A 26,753-nucleotide genomic window follows, 5' to 3' on the forward strand; every position below is an offset into this window, starting at 1 on the left:
GTTATTTAATCCTTTTTCCTAAAACTCAGTTTGTCATATGGAATTTGAGAGACTGATTTTTACCTACTTGTGATCCTTAATTATTTGTTTTCATCAAAAGGTTTGCATCCTCCCACAAACACTGAGAACAGTTGGAATATTTTTCTTACATGGGATTGATTTTTAGTAAGGACAACCGTATGATGGCTCAGAATAAACATACAGATGCATACAAAGCTCCTTTCAAGCTGGACAGAATGATAAGTTTCAAGTATAATACGAGTAGGAGTGAGAACTCTGTTTCTAATCATATACCTAATCTTATCTCTAAAGTTTTATGGTGATCTAGGCAAGCTGACAAATGTGTACTTACTTTCTTTACTTATAGCTTACTGAGGCAGTGAAGAGCTAGGTTTGAAGTCGTTGTTTTTGGTTACCCTTGCAGAATCCTTAGGGAAGGTATTTCTGTATGATAATATAATTATTATTTCTCATGTGGCTGGTGTTCATTTTAAACATTTTTCTTTTCTATCCTCCCTTTTTTGGCAAAATAATCCAAAATATTTAGAAAGAATAGAACATTTCAGTGGAAGGGAGTTTGCTGTTTTCTTATTTTATTGTTAAATGTGGTACTTTTTCCAGGTGGCATAAGTGTATGTTTACCAATGTGTTTTCAGTTATGTGGGAATTGCCTTTCTTCTTGTTTTTATTTTTCTCACAAATTAGGTCCCTTAAGTAATAACTAGTTCAGAAGCTTAATGCTTCCTATCGTGAAGCATTAAGAAGCAATCTCTTCAAATCCTGGCAAGCTTGTTCTGTATTCTTTAGCCTGTTTTGTGGTGTTACTGGCTTAAAATACCCAAAATGTCAATAACTATTAAGAACATATAAAGCCTTTCAGTCAGTTTGCTTGTTCTTTGATTTGTAGGTTAACTGTCATATCGTGAGAAATGCAGTCTCCCTAGATTTTCTAGTAATGTTTAATTTTTTTTTTAGACTCTCTCTATATAAAGAACTTAAAAAGATTGCGTGAGTTTTCTCTAATTTTTTCTCTTCTCACAGTTAGTTCTCGATGGGATTTTTTGCTGCTCCCTTTTAGTATTGCAAAATGAAATTAACTTGAAAGTGGTGCAACCCATCTTGTGCTGTTGCTGCCTTCTCTGATTTGTTTTGGATACATAGACTTTATCCTTCAGTATATACTAATTGAAAACAGAGTAAGTGCTCTTCATATATCCAACTGTTCTATTACTTTTTTTAAAAAACTTGGACTGTGTAGCCTCTTTGTAGCAATTTAGATTGGGAAAAGCCAGCACCCAAACCAGGCAAAATATAAAACCAACAAATACCCCAATTTGATGTTAAAACCCCCAGTGATAGGACAGTTCTCTCCCCTGCATATGAAGATAAATGAAGGAGTCTTTGGAAGACTCATGAAGGAAGATACAAGAAGAGTCTTTGGAAGATACATGAAGGAGTCTTCAGATGAAATCAGCAGGCATGAAAAATAGCTTTTCATCTTTTATCCTGTATTTAAGGTCACTGCATCTTAACTGCTCTCTTGCAGATCTCCTGGTACCATTGTTGTGGTAACAACAGTTTTCCATATTTGTTCCCAAGTTTTAAAGTTGTATCTGTGCAGCCATATGTATGCTACGTTGTTGGCTCAGTACAGAAAGGGTCAGGGTTCTTGTTAATTTTGTTGTTGTTGTTTTTCTCCAAAGTATTGTAGTATTTTGGGGCATGATGGTGCTACCATGGTAAAGAGCTGAATATTGAAATGCAAAATGTGCATGTGCTATGTCTTGACTTGAGAAACAAGAGGTGGCTGAAGCAAGGTGGTCACAGATACAGACTGCTGAAAACATCTGGTTGCTTTTGGGAATGTTGACAGGCCAGAGCAGTTCCTTCACATCCTTGGAGAGACAGACACTCTGTCAAGAACCTTCTTTTTCTTTCCCCAAATCAGCCTCCTATCTCTCTCCAACAAAGATTCTAGTTATGTCCAAGACATTGTGAAAGATTTTTGAGCCCCCTGGATGTATGAACTATACTAAAAACCAGTGGACAGCATTTGTTGAAAGGAGATGCTTGGATGTCTCTCCTTACTTGTGCAGCCCAGACTCCACAAGTAGAACATGGCCTCCTGTGTTTTTACATGAAGATGATTTCCTCTTCTCGTTCATCTGGTTTTGCTGGTTGACTTAATCTGCTTTAGAACTTCTATCTTATTATAGCCCTCTGATCCTTTAAAGAGGTTTTGGTTTTGGCACTGGAAAACTCTTTTGTATCATACACAGTTTTCAACTGGTAGAGGAACATTACAGTGAAAAAGGTTTAGCATGCAGCATGGTTGCAGATGAGGTCTGTTCTCTCCTTCTTGATGTTGGGCTTTGTGATGGTATTTTTGAACAGCATTTTCCACCAAGGCAAGGCAACTACTGTCTCAGCTGTCTATACATATATATCCATACACCCAGTGTTGCTGAGGTAACAGCTTGTTTTTTCTGATATTGAAAAATAAGAGTTTATGTAATCTAAAGTCAGAATCAAGCTGTCTGTTTCATTGCTTTTTAAGCCCTTATTTTCCCCTCATAGGTACACTGCTGTTGGGCTGTGCACTGAGAATGTTCTGGGTCTTCCTACTGCTCAGTCTTACCATAACATTGTGGGGTGGAAGCCTTATAGAAAGCATGGGAAATAAAATTTCTGGCATGTTTTGGTCTGGCTATTATTTTTTAATGAATAGAATGCACTAACTGACTAAACTGTAACTCAAATAACCACTGTTGAATTTAATCATAAAAGTCTGTTTGTCTTTCCTTTCTTTTCTTTTTTTTTTTTTTTTTTTCTTTCCCTTCAACTCTTTTTCTATGTAGCTGCAGATAGTAAGGATGAAGAAATCAAAGCACCTCCCAAGAGATCCTATCTGGGTATGTACAGTACAAACCCATCCTGCATGAAGTTGTCACCTTAACTGCATATTTCATGATTTACTACTTTTTGTGATCATTTTTGGAAATGATTGCATGATCATTTCTATAGAGAATGTTTGCATTACCTTTTCTTGACATACTAAAACCTGGTGTCTGATTTTTTTTTTCTCTTTTAATTTTTCACCTGTTCACTTTTAACTTTCATGGAAAAGATGCTTTCAGCTCTATTTCAGAAACCAGTTCTTTGAAGGCAGTTGAACTGACCACATTGTGTGTCTCAAGGATATCTTCTTTACTCCTTCCCCAAGCTGGACAAACAAAATATTGCATGATACAGAGATCCACCTCTTCAGACTCAGTTGTCATCTTTCAGCTCTAATGCTGGAGGAAATGATGAAATATACTAAAGTATCTTTCAGCAGGGTGCAGAACACTAGAAAAGAAATTTCATAGTCAAGTAAAATGCATGCATCCTTGTGAATATTCCTCTCTTTTTCATTATGGAGCAGCTGCAAAATTGCTATTTGGGAATTAGTAATACCCAAGGTGAGAGCTTCCAATCTTCAGTTTTGGAGTTGAAATCTATGTTGTTTAATTTACTTAAGGAACAGGAAAGATTAGGTGCAAACCAGCCTTGCAGTATTTTTTTCCACTCTTAATAGTTTGGAGTGACAGTTTTAGTCAAGTAATTGTAATTTTGTTTTAAATTAGTTGGGGTATTGCATTGAAGAAGTTACGCTGATACAGAAGTTCCCCAAAGTCAACTTTTAGACTGGTTTTAACTGAGCTAATTCAGAATCTTCCATTGGTACCAGTTGTGTTCTGTTGCAGTTCTTGAGTTAGTGAGGGATCAACTGCCAATATCCAGGGCACAGAAGAACATTACTGTGGCAAAAGGGGAGTCTCTATTTCTCAACACACAGTTAACCAAGCTGGAGTTAGCTCTGAGAAACTGCCCAAGAATGGTATTAACCTCAGTGCTTTCTTGAAGCTACAGGACCATCCCTGCTTATGTTAAATATGACCAAAAGCAATCTCAGGGAGCTCAGCAGGAGTTCAGTTCTCCTTTAATGAGTGTTAATGAGAACTTCTGCTCAAGAAGAGCAAATTGGTGTTTTAAAATTTCCTCTGAATATTTGAGAGGTGTAAAAACTTTTTCAATATACTTACAGGCTTCAGAAATGAAGGTTTTTTATATTACTTTCTTTTTCTCGCTTATATTACTTTCTTTTTCTGGTCATGTAGTAAATTATGTTTGCAATTGGAGATGATCTATGAAAGCTGTTTTGTTGTAGAGCTGTTGAACAATTAATCTAAAAATGTACTGGGCTAGCAACGAATTTTAGGTGAACTTGTTAGATAAATACAGAGGCATTTGTTTAGTGCCTCTCCTTGAATAAGAACTGAACTCCTGCTGAGCTCCCTGGGATTGTTTTTAGGTTTGTTTTATTGTCAGTAGTTCAAGAAACCACTTAATGCCACTGTTTTTCCATGTTATCTGAAAAAGCCTTTATCTCTTGTCACATGACTCTGAAAAGTGATTTTCTATCAGTCAGTACTGAGAGTGAGTTGAGGGTATGCAGGAAGGTTACTGCAGTTTGAGTGACCTGAAAAATTTACAGTAAGGTTGGCCCCAGGATGTAGGGTTTTCTGATTCCACACAGAAATAAAATTATATCCCTTTTTTTTCTTGGCAAAGGAAAGATTAAAAAGAAGTAGTTCCAGTTCTGAAGGATTAATGCTTTATTTCCTTTGTTTTCTAATTCAGGTATGTAGTTCTACCTAATGCCTGGTAGCATGGCAACTGCTGAGACTGAGCAAGCTGCAGTTGAGTTGAAATTTGTTTTTGCTTGTTTCATGATGAGATGATTTAGAACAAATGTGAATAAGCGTATTAAGCTGTTTTGCTAAAATACGAATTCCATAGATATATTTTGATCCCCGTGAGTGTTGGAGACTGTTGGGGTAACAAAATTGCTAAAGAATTAACAAAGCATTACCATTACTCCAAAGAGCCCATATTGTTTAAAGTTGATTAGAGTGTTTTCAGTGTGTGGCATGTGACCCTCAAAGTGGATGGGACTTGTTGGATTTTTTTTTTTTTCTTTCTAGGTAGACAGTTGAACATTTTGAATTACATTTCTGGTATTTCCTTCCCTCTCTGAAGATGGTTTAAAAGCTTGCTGTATTACTGAATCCTCAACCTTGGTTTTAACTCAACAGGAACTCATCAAATAACATTAAATTTTAAAACACGAGTAATAAAAACTAGTGGTAATGAAACCACAAAAACTTAGATTCACTGAATGCCTGTTGCAAAATATTTTAAACTACTAAATGCTTTTTAGGGGGGAAAACATGTAAATTGTGTGTATACGTAATGTGACTTTGCAGGCTTACATCTGCATAATAACAAGGAGAAAATATTAATGTGAATTTAGCAGGTGCAGGCATCTGGTGCATGGTTTCTACTGGCAGTGTGACAGCCTGGAAAATAACTCACACTTCCACCTCTCCTTTTGTCTGTGCACTTTACTTAGCTCAGGGCATCAGTTGGCTTGTGTTGTTCAACAACACCATCACAGTGTTGACATGTTCTAGAACAGCAGAACTACATTACATGTGCCATGAAGGATGTAAACTTTATTTAATCAGCTCTCTGACTTCTTCTGTTCAGTGTTAGGTCTATTTGGGTTCAGTGGGGCATCCTGCACAGCTTGCAGACGAGCACAGTGTCTTTCCAGGGGTGTTCTGTAAGTAGCATGCACAGTGTGTTTCTCTGTCCAGCTCCTAAGCTGACACCTGGAGACACAGCAGAGGCAGATTTCCTTGCTGGCTGTGGGCAGCACCTGGGTTTTATTGAAAGTGCTTGACTTTTGTGCTGTGCTGTCTAGTAGTTGAATTCCCTGTACAGCTGGAACAACAAGAGCAGGGTTGTTGCTGGGCTGTCACCACCTCTCTGTGTGTAACTGAACATGAAAGTGCTCTTGGAAGGATTTTGATCCCTCCTACTCAGGATTATCTGTATCCTTTTTAGACTAATTTCAGAGTGCTTTTGTTAGTATTTTGGAGAGGATGTCCAGAAGAAAGGATTTTAATGGCATTCTGTGAGAAAATAGGATGCCAAAAGAACATATTTTTTTTTTGCTTCTTTTGCTTTGTTCAGTTTTGTGGTTTGATGGGGTTTTTTACATTAAAAAAAAAAAGGATTAAAAAAAATATTAATGAAGTTCTAGTTGAAGAATTCAGCTTTACTTTGCCTGAGAAAATGGCACTTTTCTGCATTGACACTTTGGTTGTAATTCTGTGTATGATGGTAACAGTTATTTCCCCATGTCTTTCTCTGCATCAATTTTTAGGTCTTTCAGGAGACAAAAGAGAGTAAGACATGGAGATTATAAGGATGTAGGGGCAAATTTAAATTTGTTTTAAGTAAATATTTAAGTGATAAAGACTGATGTCTATTTTAATACATAGTTTTGGTTTCTTTGTAATAGATGTTGCAAATGAGACCAACATAAATCTGGCAAATAATTTTTCTTTATAGGTATGGGTTTGTGCTGGAGGTCTAAGTTACTTATTATGCAAGCATTTCAGAATAATTCAGTCCAAATAGAACACTACTGTTTGTTTTTTAAAAGGAGCTTAGAAATTGTTGGCATACTGAACAGGTTGAACAAATAACCTTTTTTTTTTTTTTTAATTACAGACACAGAGAGAGGGAATAGTTTCATTTAAAAAAAGTTTTTCCTTTATCTTCGTAAGAAATTTGTCCTGAACCATTGCAAGTTCAACATTAAAATAATTTTCTTTCAGAAAATATTATAAAAATGGGTTTGGATCAGTCTGTTTTCTGGGATCAGTTTTATGTTTCCAAGTAGATAGTCTCTTTCAGACTTTGAAGTTCCATTCAGTGTAAATCTTTATTCAGCCCCTCAGGCTAATGGGCCTCATAATAAAAGTTCTGTGGGCTTTTCTGTCCTGTTGAAAATGTTGGAAGTGGTTCAGTAGGAGGGCCTACCTTTTTACAGGCTTATCTGGTATTATTCAGAAGGTATAAAAAGGAAGGATGAGTTTAAATTCTGTATTCCAGAGAGACCTTTTCCTTTCAGAAAAGACAGCTGGGAAGGGAGAAACCCAAAGAATGATTGTTAAGGCCTCTGAGCATCTGTGATCCCTGCCTACGTCAGTTTGTATTTACCTTAAGGAGAGAGATCCAGAAATATACACACCCTCTGCAGTAATGTGCATTGCCTCATTGGCACGAGGCCAATCTGTTTCCTGCCTACCTGAGTGCTGTGAAAGCACATTCCTGATCACAGTGGTCAGGAATTAATACTCTTACTTTCCCATTTCCCTATGCTGGAGGCAACTGGCTTACGTGGTTCTCTGGAGGGAGGAACAAGGGGAGAGGGAGAATTGGAGTAAATCCACAGACTTACAGATGAAGTGGTGAGGGATCCAGGTGGACAAGTCACTCTTGTAATGCATGGCATGTAGCAGGTTTAGGCCTGAGGGACAGGTGGCAGCTTTGCATGAGAGTTAAGGTGGTCACCTTTAGAAAACCTTAGGGTATTTCTTTTCAAGGGATGCATGGATGAACTGGGAAATAGAAGTGGAAGAGCCTGACACTACCTGCACGAGTGATATGTAAAGTATGAGCCAAGAGATTCCAAGTATTAAACTGATCTCAGATGTATTGTTCCATTCGTGAACTGCGGACTTATTAGTAGTTGTAGTTAAGCTGTAGGGAATAATCCTGTGTTATGGGCTTACCATAGCAGGCAGCTCTTCTCTGCAGAGCCACCTACTCACTCCCCTGCAGTGGGTGGGAGGGGAGAAGGCTGGAAGTGAAAAAACTCCTGGGTTGAGGTAAAGATACTTTAATAGGTGAAGCAAAAGCTGTGCATACAGGCAAAGCAAAATAAAGATTTAATTCTCTACTTCCCATCAGCAAATCTTCATTTCTAGGGAGGTAGGAATTCATCATGAGGCATGATGGAGACAAAATCCATAATTTCAGACATCCCTGCTTCTTCCTCCTGAGCATGCTGCTTACACTTTCTGTGATCCCTTGATGAATGTTCGAGCCAGCACAGGCAGGCTCTGCTGTGATTTGATTATCTCCAGAACAGGGCAGGAATCTCAGGAATGTTTGATAGGGTGCATGCTATCACAGGCCTATGTTACCTAAACACAGATGCTTGAGTTGCCTCTTGGAGAAAGGTAAGGTGGTGAAATGTGGTTTATTTCCAAAAAAACATGTAGCATTTTTTCAGAGTCCAAGAAATGCTAAGGACTTCTGTCTTAATTCTGCTTTCTAGTTAAGTAGTGTACGAGAGCCGTGGAGCACCTGTTACTTCATGGTAGCACGTGGGTCCTCCTTCTCAAGTTGAAGGCTTACGTTCTTAGTCAGCATGCTTCATAGTGGATTCTTACTGGGTCTGCCAGTTATATGAAAATGGAATGACATGTATCTGCCAGATAAATAGCTTTTTTGGCTGCTGACCTGCTGTTTTCTTTTTGTATGTAGCATAACTCAGAAGAGAGGTCTCTTCTGGTTGTAGCACTCTTCTTGAGTGGTAGCACTTAATCCTTTTTTCCAGAATTTTGGTTAGCACAATGATGGTTGAACAGGTTCCTACTGATTTTGGGGTTTGTTTGGAACTTAGATATTTTACCTTAATTTAAGATAAAAGTAGAATTAGTAGGCAGAGAGGTAATGTCCTTCAGCAGACATCTTGGGGGAAAAAGTGTTTTCAGCTGTGCAAGTTCTTGTGCAAGTCTGAAATAGAAGCAGTGAACTCTAAGCTCCTTGCAGTTTGTAAACTGCTTTTCTCCAAGTTTAGCTTATGTATCAGTTAAAACAGTTAAGCAGGAAGACTAGTTGCCACCTGTCAGGGCATGGTCGCCTGTGGGATGGAGAATGGAATGAATGCCCACCATGGAATGTGGATGGGTGAGTTGCATTTCAGGTTATATTTTAGTGGGCAACGAAGCCAACAGTTCTAGAGTATGTAATTTTTGATAACCATTGATGAATTTTAGTTTCTAAACTTCTTGTTTGGCAACTTTACAAAAAAATTTTAATCTTTTGGGCTTCACTCAGATCAGAGGTGGTGCCTTTGACAATGAAAACGTTATCTAACCGTTAATGTTTCTCTCCTTAGTTTGTATGTGGGAGATGGTGACTAGTGGTTGTTTCATATTAGCCACACTTCTTGTACCAGCAGACTTGTTACACTATACAAAGTATAGTATATTTTCATTCAGTGATAAATGCAGTAGCATTCCTGTGCTTTGAAAGCTGTATTGGAAAAAATACTCTTTCAAAACACTTGAGAAATTGGAACTGCCACCTGCAACTTCTTTTAGTTATTAAACGTAATCCTCTGAAGTCTTAGGGACTGAAGGGATTATTCTGATCTCTTGTCGTGTGGAGGGTAACATTTTGATTCTATTTTATTGTAGTGCATACAGTAAGTTGTGGTCAAACTGGTTCTTCTTTACAGTTTAAAAATTTACCCATTCTTAATCAGCAAGGTTCAAAGTACCACTTTGTAAAGTAAAATGTCCTTGGTTTTTAAATTTTTAACAGGTTATCATTGAATAGAGTGGACTAGATGTCCTACAGAAGGCTTTTCTGATCCAAACTATTGTGGGATTATAAATAAAATATTTGTAATTTCCTCTGTCAACTGTATTAGCTTTGTAATGTTTTGTATAACAAGTTAATTCATTTGGCTTCTGTCATTGATGGTAATCAAACAATACACATTTTCTCTGTCCCTAAAACAGGGAGTTGAGAAGTTACTTGTGTTTACTTGTTATCAGGCCAGGGAACCTGAAGGACAGTGTTCTGTTTTTGCTGCTACCACATCTTTAAATTAGCTCCCTTAAAGTTTTCAGCTTACAGACAGTAGGGAAATAGCCAGCCACAGACTTGTACAATCTCTACTGAGTTAGAGTTGTTTCAGTAAGATGTTATTTGGTGGTAGAGCCGTATGTTTGGACCTAAGCCTTTTGACTGCTTCTTTGCACCAGCCTTGTTGCTGCTTTTGAATGGCTTTGACATGAAAATGTGGGTAGGCTGTTGTTTTATGAACTTCTTAATGCAGTTTACAGTTTATAGTGTATATAGTGTTTATAATGTTTCTAGTTTAAGAGGATCTGCCAGGCTAAATGTAGCATGTGAAGGGCCTGTGCCTATTCCAAAAGCCTATCTGCTGCAAGGAGGAAGGGGATGGACAGGCAGGCATGGGTTAGGTGGAGTGAGGGAGGTGTATGCAGTGTCGGGGCCTTTCCTTTGCCGTGCAGCACAAGGAGCACACTGCAGTGGTTGGGAGAGCTGGAAAGAAGTAGTGCAGCTGTTGTTCACCCATCTTGCCTTTATTTAAAAAAAGAAACGAAAAGTGAGTGGCAGAAAAGAAAAAAACTTTATCTACTATCAAGAAATTTCACCATAAGTGGAGGGAAAACAGTTGTTCAGTCTGGGGAGAAAAGAGAGAGGTGGTGAAGGTTGGTCTTGAGCCTGGCATGAGCAGTAATACCTAGAGGCTTCACAGGAGCAGGGTTAATGCCATGTTTCTGGCTGCTCGGGGTGCCCGCTCCTGCTGCTGGTGCCCCTGACGAGCCACCTGGCAGGCCAATCATCCGGCTCTACTCTGGTGGGAAGAAGAGACTTGAAACAGGGTCTGTTGGAAGAGTTGTGTGGCAGCAGAAATATTATTTATGGCATAAGAACCATGCACAGTTGATGGTATGGTGGGGAGATAAACCTGTGAATAAAATGTGGATTTTGGTTGTGCCTCACACAATTCAGATGGAGGAAGCACTCGTAACAACATCTAGCCACATGAGGGTGCTCTGGGGTTTCCAAAACTGAACTGGAACTTCAGAGAGGAGGCTGAGCTCACTTCCAGGGCTATAAAAATAGTGAATAAACAAAGATATTGAAAAAATATTTTCCTTCTTGGTGGGAGCCAGAATAATTAGGTGCTTTAATGATATCAGCGATGAAACATCTAAATATTTAAACAGCTGGTTTGTCTGGTCACCCTTCACATCAGGGAGCATGTGTGCAGAGAAGGTGCTGCTTTGTTTTGGTAGAGGTGAGAAGATTTTGAAGTTGCCTACTTCTTGAGCTTGTCACATGCTGTTGTATACTTGATCATATCTAGATCTGAATGGTGAGCTTCATTCTTTAAATTTGACCTGGAAGGGAGTTCTGAAGTTATTTGACCCAGTTCCCTGTGTGAAGGAGGTCCAGTTAGATGAGGTTGCTCAGGGCCTTGTTGTCTGGGTGAGTTATGAGTATCTCCAGAGAAGGAGATTACACAACCTCTTTGACACCTCTGCCAGTGTCTGTCTTCATGGTGATAAAGTTTTTCTTCCATCTAATTGGAATTTCCCTTGTAACTCATGTCTTTTATCTCCTGTCCTGTCTCCAAGTGCCTTCAAGTAGAACCTTGTCTCCATGATCTGCACACTTCCCCCTTAGATAGCTGTAGGCAGCAGGAACCCTTCTCTTAGAGCTGAATAGGTCCAATTAGCCTCTTCATGTACACCTTATACCTGAGCCCTTTAATCATCTTGGTGGTCTCTATTTATAGAATCATAAAATTTTATCAGTTGGAAAAGGTCCTTAAGATCATTATGTCTGGAAGTTAACCCAGCACTGCCAAATCCACCACTAAACCATGTCCCTAATCACCACACCTAATCTTTTACATTCCTTCACATGTGGTCACTCAGCTGCCACCCTGGGCAGCATGTTCCTGTGCTTGACAATCCTTTCTGTAAAGATTTTTTTCCTAATATCCAATCCAAACCTCCTCTGATCCAACCTGAGTCCATTTTCATTCATCCTACTGCTTGTTACTTTGGAAAAAAGACTGACTCCTGTCTGGCTACAACTTCCTTTCAGGCAGTCACAGACAGTGATAAGGTCCTCCCGAGCCTCCTTTTTCTTCAGGCTAAACACTCCCAGCTCCCTCAGCTGCTCCTGGTCAGACTTGTGTTCCAGGCCCTTCCCCAGGTCCATTGCCCTTCTCTGCACATGCTCCAGCACCTCAGTGTCTTTCTAGTAGTGAGGGCCCCAGAACTGGACACAGGACTTGAGACGTGACCTCAGCAGTGCCAAGCACAGAGGGTCAAACACTTCCCTGCTCCTGCTGGCTGCACTATTGCTGATGCAGGCCAGGGTCATTTGTCTTCTTGGCCCTAACCTGGGCACATGTTGGCTCATGTTCAGCAACTGACAGCTGGCAGGCATCCCCAGGTCCTTTTCCACCAGGCAGCTTTCCAGCCACTCTGCCCCAGCCTGTAGCTCTGCATTGGGTTGTTGTGACTGAAGGCACTTGGCCTCAGCCTATTGATCGAGCCTGTCCAGATCCCTCTGCAGAGCCTTCCTTCCCTACTGCACATCAACACTCCCACCCAACTTGATGTCATCTGTGAACTTGCTGAGAGTACACTCCAGTAGGTAACTCCAGTAGGCCAGCGTCTTTCTTGTACTTGGAAGCTCTGAATGCATTACTCCAGATAATGTGTCTTGTGGGCATTGAGAGGAATAAACATGTCCATCCATCTGCTTGCCACACCTTTGCCCAGCTATACAGCCTGGAAAGTGATTGATTGTCTTTACTATGGGTGTACACTTCAACTCATGCTCAAATTGCCTGCCAGGCTATCCTCTGCTATTTTGTGAAGCTGTTCTCTAGTGAATCAGCCCTCTTCATTGGTACTGTGGTGAGTGGTTACTCCTTCCCAGCTGCACAGTAACCCTGAACTTCATGGTATTCCTGTCAGCCCGTATATCCTCAGATTAAGATCCCTTTGAATAGCAGTGCAGTCATCAGTTCATAGAATCTTACAGTATCCTGGGCTGGAAGGGATCCAAAAGGATCATTGAAGTCCAACTCCTGGCCCTGTAGAGGATAGCCCCAAGAATCACACTGTGATTGTGAGGATGTTATCCAGACACTTCTTGTACTCTGTCAGGCTTGGTGTTGTGACCTCTTTGCAGGGGATCCCTACCACCCTTTGAATGAAGAACCTTTTCCTAATATCAAAGCTAAACCTCCCCTGACACAACTTCATGCTGTTTCCTGAAGTCCTGACACTGGTCAGCAGAAGGAAAATATCAGTATCTGCGCTTCTGCTTCCCATTGGGATGAAGTTGTTTATTGTTTGCTCTCCCTAATTTGGTATTCATGAACTCACAATCCAGGTTTTTAGTAAAAGATATTAAAGAGTGTTGGTCCTAATATTAATCACTGTTGGCTGCCTGCCTTGTAACTAGTCGTAAATTGTATGTTTTTCCTTTGAGAGGAGAAATTCTTTGAGCCTGATCATCCAGCCAATTTTCTGCCTTTTTTATTGTCCACTAACCAATTGGTAATTGTTAATAAAGATACTGCAGGAGAATGTCAGCAACCTTATTCAAGGCACTGTAAACAGCACTTTCTGCTTTTCTCTTGCTCTTAAAACCATGAATTCATAGAATGTTAAGGGGTTGGAATGGACCTCAAAGACCATCTATTCCCAATCCTGCTGCTGTGGGCAGGATGTGTCCCACTACAGAAAGTTGCTCAAGGTGTTATCCAGCCTGGCCTTGAACACTTGCCAGGGTTGGATCGGCCTGAGCAACCTGTTCAGCATCTCACCACCCCCACAGTAAAAAATGTCTTCCTAATATCTAACATAAATTTCCCTTCTTTCAATTTGTACCCATTACTCCTTGTCCTATCACTACAGCTGCTGAAGAGTACCTCTCCAGTTCCTGGCAGGCTCTGTTCAGATACTGGGAGGTTGTCATCCCATAGGTCAGGTTGGTCAGTTGCAGTTGGCGCTTGGTAAAGCCACACAGGCTGTCCCAGTCACTTTCTTACCCTTCCTGTGTTTTGAAGTGACTTCCAAGAGGACTTCTTCCATTACCATCCCAGGGATGAGATTGTCCTGACTGGTCTGTAGTTCCCTGGTCTTGTCCTTGCAGATAGGTGTGATTTTTTTTTACCTTCCCTTCCCCGTCTCCAGTAATAAAAAATCTCTCCCAGTACCATGATCTTTCAGAGACAATGTACTAGTCTTGCAAAGACATCAGCCTGCAACCTCAACACCCCGACATTCATCCTACCTGTGTCACTTGTGTAAATTTAGATATTCCCAAACTCCTGCTTTCCTGTTCCTGGGTACTGCTTCACTCCCTCAGCTTTGCTAGCAGGGCTGAGGAGCTGTAGGGGGCAGACATCACCAGTGAAAGCACATTAAAGCATTATTATCGCAAGAAGGCAAGAGGTGAGTTTAGAGCCATGGTGACAATTAGTTATTTGGCTTTCACGGTGATGTCCTGCTTTGCTGCCTGCCAGCTCTCTTTCAGTTTCTGTAAGCAAAAAAGTGAGAAATTATGATTTTCTAGATGATGGCCAAGTTGCTAGGTCAGTGCAAAAGATATAAGTGAAAAAATTTTTATAGTGTGACTCAGCTCCCCACTGACTTCAGAATAAACTTTCAGGCTGAGGGGATTTTAATTGTTCTTACAGATACATGATAGTTTGCTTTTTTAGTTTCCTAAGTGCCTTGTAGTACTGGCTGGCATGGTGTGTGCTTAAAGAAGCACTGTTGCCCAGTGCTACCTGCTCAGACATAATGGATTATCTAGACAGTTTGCTAGGGAGAAAACTTCTGGTTGCAGCATATTTTTACAATCTTGTTATAGATTCTGGAACACCCAGATTTTGTAGATTTAAAAAGTCATGAGACTTTTTAAAGGACCTTACCTTTGCATTTAGGTAAGTGGTATGGAATCAACAGTTCAACAAACGAGCACATCATCAGAGTCAACATCTGCCAGTATTAAAGTTCTGCCATGTTCAGGAGATGGGGCATAGCTTGCAGTCACTTTCTAGTGCTGATTCTAACCATATTCCCTAGGAAAGGCAGATGTTGTCACTTGGGAAAGCTGCTCAATTGATATGTTAGGGCCTTCTGTTGGAAATGAGCCTGTTGAGATAACCATACCCACTGCTGTATGCAATGGGAGGAATGGACAGTGAGGTGACCAGAAGTGCTGAGCTGGGTGGTAGCACTCACTTGGTCCCAATTAAAATGCTGCATGGGGCAGGTGTGTGATATTGGATGTCTAAGCTGTCATAATTTGCTCTGTGAGCTGTATGTGGAGGTCATGCTTAAGGTACAACATGATTATTGTACACAGCCTGATGTATTTTTTCACTACATTTAGCGTCCTATATGTTTTAATAGCTTTATTTATTTAAAAATCACTGTGAATATGAAGTTTCTAGTTTCTGGTAAGCTAGAAATAGGGAATATATTTAATAAATCAGTACTTCTGAAGGTCTTATAAATAATGCCATTTTAACAAGGCATTTCCTTATGCTGAAGATTGAAAAAACTTTTCACTGAAACATCAGTGCTTTGCCATTTTCGTTGCGGTATAAACGGAAAGCAAAATAAGCCCTTTTCTATTTTGACACAAATGTCATGCTTTTAGCCTGTAATGCAGTACACCGGCGATCCTGGACTGAACAATTTGTAATAGCTTTATTTTCTGAAAAGATTTCCATTTTCTCCCCACTCCACACTCCCACTTGCAAGCGGTGATGCACCAAAGGTTCATTGAAACAGGATTTTACTTTAGGAGGAAGTGACAGGGAAGAGAAATATTAGCCACTCTCCCTTGTTTGTTTGGTTTTGAGAGATGACAAAGGAAATTCTGTTTTGTGTCCCATCTCTGAAGCAGGAAAATGGAGCAGTAGAACCCAGATATTCCATATCCCATGTGAATCCTGAGCAAGGATGAATTCGGGCAGGGGGCTTAGGTGCTCCTGCTTTCCTGTGTGTTCTTGATCGCCTGTTGCCACCACAAGAAAGGTGCATGCAGTTGGCTCTGTTTAGCCCTCATTGCCCATTTAATTTGTGTCTGTCTTTGCCCCTGAATGTTTTTAGCCCTGTGAAAACTGGAGCTGAGAGCACCAGTTATACCGGCTGCAAAGCAGTTATCATGGCACTTGGACGAGATACGAGAGACTGAGGTGGGGGCTCCTGCTTGCACAGGTATCACAGAGTGTATTAGTGTGAGCAAAGTGGTCCTGGTGGTTTCTTGGTAAGCCAGGCTGCAGACAGGAGAGAGAGCCCTCAGTGCGAGCCTGAAGCCTGCATCCTAACCCTTAGGCTCTTTAGGTACTGCTGGTTCCCCATCTTGTAATGTTAGTGTGATTTTTTTTCCTGACTTGGGATAGAGAAACATCTGAAATCTCAGTGTTTGCCATAACAGAAAAAGGCATCCTGTCTGGTTCCATCCACAGCTTGCTGAGTGGCCTGCAGAAGCTGAAGGCAAGCCAGTGTCTCCCCATGAATTGCAAAGGGCCTGAATCTGAGGCTCAGTCTGGTGGGTTGGACTTCAGATCTCAAGTCTGATGAGATGAATAGTGCCTTCTGTGGTGCTGACATCAGCACTGTGTCAGGGAAAGCTGCCTGCCTTGTGAAATTTTATTTACTTACTGATTTTCTTTTGCGGTAGTAACTTCATGGCTAGCTTTATCTATTTTTATTTTTTGATTCATTTTCTATGAACCAAGGTGTATTGAAGAACAAACACCAAACGACCCTTCTGGTGTGTATGCCAGGTTGTCACTCCTGATGTTTGGCAGTTAACAGGTGCCCAAAGAGTGACTTACAAATGCTGAAGAGAAGTAACTTGTTCACAAATTATTTGTCAGTTCTTTTCCTGTGTGTTGGGGAGGTGGTCATTGTTATGGGAAATGGTAGTAAGGATGTTTGATGGGAATGCTGCGATGGAGCAGATTTGGCCTGTGTGTCAACTGTGCTCATCTGTGCTGAGATGTGACAGTTTTCAGAGACAGGCAGTACGTCATCTTCCCCCTGCCTTCCAGCTTGATACTTTTTTACTGTTGCATGTACCTGATATAGATTATTTCAGATTGCATTAGATATTGGGGCGTATTTAGACATTTAATGGTGTGACAGCACAGTGTAGAACAGTGCTGGCTTACAGCCACATTCCAGATTGCAACCAGGACTGCTGGAGGATTGTACAGGACATTGTGTCAAGGAACAGACAGAATTTAGGTGGAGGATGCATCTCCCAAAGCATCTTCCTTTCACTTCCAAACACACTACTTCATTAAAGCTGATGAAAAAATCTTACAGTGTAAAAGTTTCTTTTCTCTTTGTGCAAAGAAAAGTTAGTGTTGGAGCTGCCTTTTCAAATAATGATGTAAATTACCAAGGAAGAAATATGAGAATAAAATAAATTATTTTGTTTCTTTATTGAAGAAAGTTTGGTTCGTGTGGTGATATGTGTAAATGGAATAACTATATTTTAGTAATGATCCAGTTAAATTACATTTTTTATCATCTTAAAAAATTAATTAAATGGTCAAATATTGCATTAGTTTTACTCGTAACTTGTAACAAGCTGTTTGGGTTGAAAATTGTTTTAAAATAGAAGTGCAGAATGACTTAATTTAAATTATAAAAAGTTAAATGAACTGCAGTGTTTGTTCCGAAGGTTCATTTTGTGGAAATGTTTCTTCTTAAAAAACAAATGAAGTGGATATTATTTTCAGATAGATTTTTAGTAAAAATAATTTACTCTTTTTTTCTTATTTTTTTTACTCTCAGTCATTATTCAAAGACACAAGAACAAAGCAGATGTTACTCAGCTCCAATCAGTTTCTTGTTGTTAGAATAAATGAGATATTTTTACTAAGCAGAGCTGAATAAATAGAAAAATGGTACTTGCAGAAGTAGACAAAGCCTTCTAAGCTCTGGCTCCAATGCACCAGCCAGTGATTCTTCAGATGTAGTATTTGACTCATTAAAGCTATGCAGTAGTGATTTAAATGATGTTAATAGGTTGGCAAATATAGTCCTCATTAGAAGGGTGAATAATCACATTTCAAAATTTGATTTTGTTTTATGCTTCAGAGCAAATGTTTTTAGCTTCAGAATGTTATCTTGTAGCTAAGAGAATGGTGTGCAGTCTATCTGTAGGAGGAGGTGACATAACACTGAGCAAGGTTGGGAAGAAAGGATGTAACTTAGCTCGTCATGAAAAACTCTGCTTCCTGTGTCATCTCAAATCAACAGCAGAAAAGGTGTTATTTTTTAGTGAATTGTGAATTTATGGTGAGGGGCAGGGGTATACAGTTTCCCTCCAAATACTTGGATTACTAGTAAACAGCTTGTTTCTCTCCTTGTGGAGGGGACAACTATAGCACCATTATTCCTGAAGTTATAAAGGTCTCCTTTCAGATGCATTTATTATGTGCCCTACTTTCTCTTTGCTCTGCTCTGTGATCAGTATGCATTACATATCTGCATCAGGATCCTATGTCCCCTCCCATGGGTGGGGGAAAGAATCCAAATCCCAGAATTCAGTTCTGACAGATTTATTTTTACTTGCATTGTACGTTTGGAAAAAAGTGTCTTGTTCATCCTGATTCCATGGAGAAATTGAAATCTGTGAAAAGAAGACAGATCTTGAGTATTTTATGGACATATTTTTTTATTTTTAAAAGCTGCTTAAAGCTGTCTTTTTTACTATTACCCATTGCAACTCAGAAGTCTGAAGAGAATTTAGGAGATGGAACATTTTAAATATTCAGAACATCTCTGTTTCTTTGTGTAAGGTATGAGTGTCAGGATTTTTTCCCATCAAAATCTGGACCAGTGCTGCTGTTTTTAAAATACATAGACTGCTTTGGTGTTACACACACTTCAGTAGCTCTTGCAAGTTTTTTTGTGTGTGCATGTGTGTGTAGCTAATCTTTAAAACTTGACATTTGTCTCTATAATAATAAAAATTATGCCATCCTCTCCTTTCTTAAAGTGGCTTTTTAGTAGGTTGCTTTATAAGTGTCACAAACTGCAGTTGTTGCTAGGTAAATTTTTTCCCCTCCTTATCTCCAGTTTGCATAGCCTTTGGAAAAAAACTAGCTGCTGGTCTTGAAATTCTCTGCTTCCCATCACCCCTATTTTTTTTGTTCATTTATACAAACCATGACAAACTTGCAGTGACTCCTTGCTTATGTCAGTGTTTTCCACTGCTGCCCTTTGTTGTCTTTGCACCCCTTGGCATGTAAAAATCAGGAGCAGTTATTTTAAGAAAATGTCTTTTACATTAGATTTTTTACTGTGTCTTCAGAGATGCTATTTACTCCCTAATGCCTTTCTTCACCCCCTGTTGAGAGTAGGTTGTAGTAGAACAAGTAGCTGCACTTAGGGAATAGAGCAAACTTAATATGGAAATGGCTTAAAATAGTCTCGTACGTAAGTTCCTCATTTAATTTTTGTGTATGGTAGATGTTAAAGAACTGATCATTTTTTAAAGAAATTCACTATTTCTTCATGGCAGAACTCAGAAATGTAATGAGGGTTTTGTGGATAGGATTGTTGTTTGCAGCTCATTGTTTATGGTTCACCTGTCATCATTCTTCACATCCCTTGTGCTCCTGAGTACAAAATGTGAAAGGGACAACAGCAGTGGAGGGCAAATCCCAGAATCACTTGGACAGGGATAAAAGGATGGTGCCCTGTGGTAGCGAAGTCATCTCTCTGGTGAACACTTCCAGTGCACTCTCTTCTGCTTGTTCTGGTTTGAAGGTCTTTTGTTGTCCTGTTTAAAAGTAAAAATAGAAGTAAAATATTTGTAAAGGGGCATAATAGCGAAAGTCTTTTGCCTCTAGCAATGGCTGGGTGCCAGGATGCTTAGCAGCAATACTGAAGATATTCTTGATCCTCTTTTACCCCCACTCGTTCTTGCCCCCTCACTTGTACTGACAGAACAGGGATTATGTTTTGAGCCAAATAAGTGAATCAACCTTGCTTAAAATGCAGGCTTGTTCTTTTTTTTGTGTGTGTAAAATCTTAAGAAAGAAAAAAGCACACATTTTGTGGCTTCAGTGGGAAATGCTTCAGGGAGCTAAAGAGTTGTCCTGTTAGAGATTGAAGGGGATAAGAGGAGCTTAAACTTCTGCTGGGAAATGTGAACAATTTGTGAGTGCACACCTATGTCACCAGCAAACTCATCATGACAGAGCCACTTACTTAAATCAACTACCTTTTGATCTGCATCTTGAAGGTTTGTTAGCTTTGGAGCATTGAGCTGCAGGCACAAGGTGTTCAGAAAATGTGGTATTCAGAAGTGCACCTTACATAAAAAACAGTTCTCTTGTCAAAACAGGGATTTATCTCTGGTCAAACTAAACAGCTGGGAAGTTGAAGGGGAAATTCTGTTTCAGGGAAGATCTGTCTCTCTTGGCTCTTCCAGTTACAAGTGCTGTAATCAGTAAGGCAGTCTGCAAGCACTCAAGTGAAACTCTCTACTGGTCTCTTGTCTTGTAAATTCTTTCTGCGAGTGCAGTGGAAATTCCTGTTTGGTGTCCGTATGCAGTAATTTAGATCTGTGCAGACTTGTTGTAAATAGAATGAGTTTTGGTTTAATTGTTGTGAGGGGACACTGCAGGCACAGAGGTTCTGGAAAAACTGCTACCAGAAACCCTTTTATTCCTTTTTTCCTAGAAAGTTGCATGGAGTTTGGAATTACTGCCAACTTCACCTATATATATTTTTTTTTCTTTTTCTTTTTTTTTTTAATAGGAGATGGATTTCCATAGTCACCTTTACATTTTTAAGTTTCAGTATGCTTAAATGATACTTATGGTAGCAAACAAAAAGTTACAAGTTGAGATTTTTTTGCTACTGCCGGCCAGAACTGTGTGAATTGATTGTTGGTGATAAAGGTTGTCACCAGTGAATGGTCATGTCGTCAGAAATACATATACATAAATTATTTTAATGAATTTGGTCAAAATTGGTCAGAATGCAGGAGATGCTTCCAGACCTGCGTGGATAATAGCTTCATGACCCACTGCCATAGGACATGGAAAAACTTAGTGGAAGGTCCTTACTTTGAACCAGAGACATTAAAAGTTTAAACTGATTTCCCAAATCCCATCTGTATGTTTGCCTCTCTCTTCATCCTCCCTCAGATTTCCAGAAGTGTTTCTTTTTATTCCAGCATAGAGCAAAAATTGAGAAATAAGTTTTTATTTTTTTGAAAAAAGGATTCTTTTTCACCAGCCTACCCTATTATTATTATTAACTAAAATAGATATTTGAAAGGAAGCTCTATGAAATGGAGTAGACTGTGCCATCATTTTGAGATATTAGCATCTTTGTAATGCAGTTCAAATAATGAAAGAAAACTTGTCTGACATTTTCCTATGTGTAACAGGGACTGGGCAGAGGAGAGAGGTCAGTGAAAAAAAGAGGTGAAAGCTTCCTACAGTTTTCTCTATGCTTGTGATAACTTAAAAGTATTTGACTATTGATACTAAAATGGGTTATTCTGAGGTTAAATGAGGTAGTGGCCAAGAGATGTTTAGCAGACCATATCACATTGTTTTAGTAGAGAAGACAGTTGTACAAGGCATTCTTCTGTTTGGATGCTAAATTACTAGGGCCAGTTTTGGGGCTAGAATTTGTCTTTGCTGGTGGTGGATTACCTATAAAACAAGGACTGAACTTACCCCCAAAAATCCTAAATGAGGAGATGAATTTGTATTTTTATGAAGAGTGTTTAGCTTTGTGTTGTGTACATACCTACACATGCATTTATGCATGTCTGACTTTGATGTCCGAAAAAAAATTCACAAATGCCTTCTTTTTGTGGTGTCTTCACAATAGAGGAGATAGGATCTCAGGTAAGTCAAGCTCAGACAAGGCTGAAGAAGAGGGATCACTTATCAGAATTTTTCTCAGAAATCTGCAGTTCAAAGGGTGGTAAAGTCTTACCTGGCAGTTACTTCCAGAATTTCTGGGAGTAACTTGCTGCATTATACGTGCAACCTGGCATTGTAATCTCTTGCTCAGTAGAATCTGAGTCAAACTGCATCTGGGCTAATGCACAGCTTAGTTTTGTAATGTTTAGAAGAACTTTTATTCATTTCTTTAATTACAGTCTTTAAATGAGAAAGCGGATATTGTTTCTAATATTATAGTAGTCTTGATATCTTCTGAGACTTAAACTGCAAAGAATAAGTTTCAGTACTATTCAAAATAAACTGGTTTTATGTAGAGTTTATAACTCCCAACTAAAAGAATTTTAGAGTCAAGGCTGCCTGCACTGCAGTGCTTAACTTACTCAATTTTAGTCTTTTTTGGAGGCCTTTGTGTACTGCCTGCTAGGACTGTGGGTGATATCTTCGATAAACTATGCAGATGATAGTGTAAAATATTGTTAAAATTATTGTAAAAATAGAAACTTGGTACTACATGTTCTTCTTGCTGTGACTTTCTCATCATCCCTGCTTATCTTGCTGTCAGAAAAAGAAGTCTCTTTCTATAGTTAGCATAGGAAGGCGTATCTGGCCAAAAGATGAGTGAGCTTATCTCTTATCTGCCGCCTCCATCATTGGCAGAGTTGGGAGCAAAGGCTTGACTTCACAGCTCTGCTTGCGCATGAACGGTTGGGGCGCTTCTTTAGTTTGACTTGCTCTGGGGTTTTTGATGCTCCTGGTGTAGGAGGTGACCAGAATCAGGAGTACTTGTGGTGAAAGCAGAGTCTGCCCAGAGTCATCAAAAATCTGCTGGGGCATTCCCTGGGCTTCCCATTTCACTGCCATTGCTACAACTTTAGAGCAGGATTTCCTCCTGAGGTCCGTGCTCATTCTGAGTCACATGGCTTCTAAAGCTGCTCAGCTGCTTTCACTCCACCTTTCAAATACAGAGCTTATTTCTGTAGCACTGGATCCTTTGGGCCACAGCTGTCTTATTCCAGTGGATTTTTCAAGCCCCATTATCTGCCTAGTTATTAGGTTGTTTTCCTTCATTGGTCATAAGTCAGCTAATTGCTGCTTTTGCCTGCTGTTGAGACAATCTCATGGACACAGTGACTAAGAAGAGCAGTCAGTACATTGGAATGGAAAGGAGAGTGACTTCTATACTGAACAGGCAAGAGTAGAAGTAACACAGTAGGGAGTTGCAGTAGTGATGTTACTGGAGAAGCCAGTCTTTACAGGGCAAATATAGTGCTGTAAGTACCTTGATTTAGCCATATCTAGCCTTAAGTTAAGTGCTCAGCTCTTGTAGCAATATTAGCATGTGTGTGGTGGTTGTCTTTTTTTTCTTCTCCTAATCTTATTGGCCTGCTAGTACAGCAGGAGTAGAGACCCAGTTCTTCCTCTCAGCTGGACTTGGGAAGCAAAGAATTTGGTTAGCGTATGTTGCACAAGGTACAGTGGTATGGGGGTTGCATATGTACCTGCTGCAAGATTGCCTCAAAAGCATCTTCCATCTGGAGAACCCCAAGAAATGTCCTTGCTTTGGAAGAGAAGTCCAGAGTACTTTTCTGTACACTTTTTGTTCGAGGGACTGGGGTAGAGTTTGCTTCTGGCTGCCCCCAGGTTGGTTACACTCATTCTGCAGTGATGTTCAGAGATGGCTGAGCTGAGCTGTACTGCTCCATGAGGATTGGTCAGCTCAGCTGCCATTCACCAGCAGTTTCAACCTTGTTCACAGATACCATACTTGCTAAAACTTCCTCTATATTAGAACAAAAAAACCCAAAAAACAAACAAACAAAAAACCACAAGGAAACAAAAACAAAACTTTGTTCTCCCCTGCTCGTTTTTATGATTTTGCTTTCTTTTTCATGCTTACAGCATCAGCAGTGCTGTGGGGAAGAGGCATGTATGTGTATACATGCATATTTAGGTATAAACACACAAATTAAAATGTTGACAGGGCTGGTATCAGTGCAGGACAACTGATGTAAACAATTCTGCATCCTTTTGTAAGACAGTGGAAATTCTCAAAGATGAGGTAAAGGTCAACCTAATTTTGTGGGTTTATATAACTGCATTTTTCTCTAAAATTTTTTTCTTCTTCTCTGTGAGACTCGCATAAGCTGAAGCTGTGTACAAAGCAAATTACACTGCAGATAGCACAGCAAAGGCTGTCAGCTGCACAGAAAAGTGCCCAGGGTATGAATATTTTGATTTAGCTTTTCATTCCTATTGTCATGTGTGTTGTTAGCAGCAGGGGTAAAACTTTCAGAATAAATTGTAACATTTAAAATGCTGCTCTTTAATGGTCACAAAATGGTCAAGATAGCTGTTATTGCTAATTATCTCTGGTGAGGACCACTGTGCTAAGTGGTATTCAAAGGTTCCCTTAAACTAAAGGCTGTAAAACGAGGGAAATAGCACATTAATGGGAAAGGCAAGGTATTAAGAAATGGAGTGTGGATTATTTGACTTTTTCATATGTACTAGTGCATTCGTGTCAGTTTTTTTTGAAGTAGTTGTAACTCATGTGTGTCTTAACCACATGTAAAATGTAATTGCTAATTACCTTTGGTGAGGAAGTGTAGAGTGTACCCAGCAGAGCCCAAAGGGGAAGGATAGAGGAGTTGCTGATGCTTGTAGGTGTGTGCTGGAGGACAGTGTGGAATATGAGTGAGAAGCCCTGGATGGGCAGGATAGCGCTGAAAAAATGTCAGCCCACTTATGTGTAGTGTTTTTGAGAAGGAAAAAAAAGAATAGGTAATAATCCTGATGGGAGGGAAAAAACATGAACCTGATGTGACATACAGAGACCCAGCACAGAGGATTTTAGAAGCTTGTGAAACTACATAAAATAAGGCAAAGAAAACTAAGGCAAGTGCCTGCCTTCAAACTGGAGAAGATGACTGAGGGGAGATAGGGATAATGTTTACGTAGACGAGGTTTCATCAGACTTGAACTTCTAATCTCAAGTATTCTGTCTCCCATCAAGTACTGAAAACTCCACTGAGCTTTTAAAAACAAAGATTCTTTGTGTGAATCTTCGAGGTTTGTGTGGGTCAGTCTTTTTATGCAATTAAAATTGACATTTTTCCCCTTACAAATGAAAATCTGCTGGTTACTTGTTGACTAGGACTCATGCTGAGTCTTAAGGAGAGCCAGATACTAAGAGGAGTGGCTTTAATGAACTGATACTAGTCTAGATGTGGCCAAGAGAAGCCACTGTATGTCAAGAGATGTCAAAAATTGATTTCATTGGAAGAGAGTAATTTGTTTGGTATAGGCTGGGGTGGTATTTTCAGAAGAGGTTTGAGACCCTCCAGAATGTTTTGCTCCCATCTTGCATGGGCTAGAGAGGAAAAAGTGGCAATGTTTGGGTTCAGGTCAGTGTGAAGAGCAGATAGGAGGGAATGTTTGCGAGATGCTGAAGTAGTATGGTGACAGGGCTGAGCAGATACGTAAAAGTAACTCAGAGTTTGAGGAATGAAGAGCATTGTCTGTTTATAGACAATGTCCTTTCAAAAATACAGTGGTCTGGATTAGAGCCAGAAGTTTTTGGCTAAGCTCTCCTTTCTTCTCTTTTGTACCGTGAGTGAAAGATAACAAGTCCCTTCTCAGTCTCAGTGAATGTAAAAGAAATGCTGGCTTCAGATGTAGCATTTGCAGGTTTCTGTCAGTTCTTAAAAAAGGAGGAAAGAAAATCTAAATGTATCAGTTCTCACTGTCTGTCCGTAACACTGCTTCCTTTATTCTTTCTGGAAGGAAAGGGAAACGTGCCTAGCTGGATATGTGGATGATGAGAGTAAGAGAAAAAGTTTTGGATCACCCAGTAACAGTCATGCATTGTCTTACTGCCCTTGTCACCCCAGTTATTTCCTGTGTGTGCTGTGGGGTACTCAGGAATTTCAGAACAGAGCATCAGAGAAGCCCAGGTTCTTACTGGGAGCTGCTCAGAATGAGCAAGGTGAGGAGTGCTAGCCAGCATGTTTCTCTTCAATCCTGCTGCTGTTTTTAGATGAGACAGCTGAAATCAGGATTGCCAGGGAGACAGATAATGCCTGAGGCAAATGTCTGAGGATTTGCTGGAGCTGAAGAACTGTAAGTGTAAAAGTCTCCTTTTCAGAATCCACTGCCTGGGCCCAACCTCTTGTGGCAGGTGCCTTGCAAGTCCTCTTTAGAGAATGTGGCAAAATTTATTTTTAAGATGCCACAGCTGAGTGCAGGACCTGTGTATAGCTGTCATGGAGTAGCTTTACCTTTAAAGCAAAGCTGAGGAAAGAGGGGAAGTTAGAAGTGCTAATAGCTGATGAGAGTTCTTCCTCCTGACCAATTATCAGTCATTTCCAAGAATTGACAGCAGTTTAGGCCATTGAAAAGTAGGATCAACTTGTGAACTCTACCTTAAAGTGTAAAACCAGAGCTCTCTGAGTTCTCTCTTTGTTTCCTGGCGGTGAAAGGTAGCAGAGGTCCGGCCTCTCGCTCTCTGCCCGGCCATGCGGCCGGGCGGGGGCCAGGCTGGGCCTGCTGCATCTCCCGGCTGGGAGATGGGGCCTGCGGGGGGCTTGTCCCGAGCCCTGTCTGGGCCGGGCCGGTTCCTGGCTTGGCTGCAGGTTTTGCCGTGATGGAATTCACCAGAAACTGCCGAGTGAAGAAAGAGAAGAGCTCTGAGCCTGCAGCAAGCAGAGACAGTCTCCACACTCTCTAGAACAGCCATGAAGAACTCTCCATCACAGACGGCTCTAGTTCCTGCACCAGCCGAGGCCACAGAACTACCTACAACAGCCTGGGCAAGATTTTAACTCTTTCATTACCCAGATGAGACTTGCAGATTAACTTTTTTATCCAGGAAGAGAAAAGGAAAATGATCAGCATGAAAAGAGACTTTATAAACTACCAGTGACAAGAAAGAAAAGAAACTTCAAGAAAGGTAGAGAATTAAGAAGATGCTTTAATTTAGCTGAAATGTCTTTCTATTAAACTATGGAGATAGACAATGAAGTCCTGG

At 40.1% G+C, this 26,753-nt stretch overlaps 1 protein-coding gene across 2 annotated transcripts in view; it reads left to right on the top strand.

Annotated features, from left to right (window-relative positions):
* Window positions 1-26,753, top strand: part of SLC66A2 (solute carrier family 66 member 2) — a 65,812-nt gene that overhangs the window by 11,177 nt on the left and 27,882 nt on the right. Inside the window, exon 4 of one of the 2 annotated variants that reach the window (XM_015618395.1) lies at window positions 2,859-2,912. The exons of the other annotated variant lie outside the window; for it this stretch is intronic. Within the exon in view, the coding sequence (XP_015473881.1) occupies window positions 2,859-2,912 (54 nt within the window). The remainder of the gene's footprint in view (window positions 1-2,858; window positions 2,913-26,753) is intronic. 2 annotated transcript variants of the gene reach the window in all.

The sequence above is a fragment of the Parus major genome, chromosome 2 (genome assembly GCF_001522545.3).
Source record: "Parus major isolate Abel chromosome 2, Parus_major1.1, whole genome shotgun sequence".
Taxonomy (NCBI): domain Eukaryota; kingdom Metazoa; phylum Chordata; class Aves; order Passeriformes; family Paridae; genus Parus; species Parus major.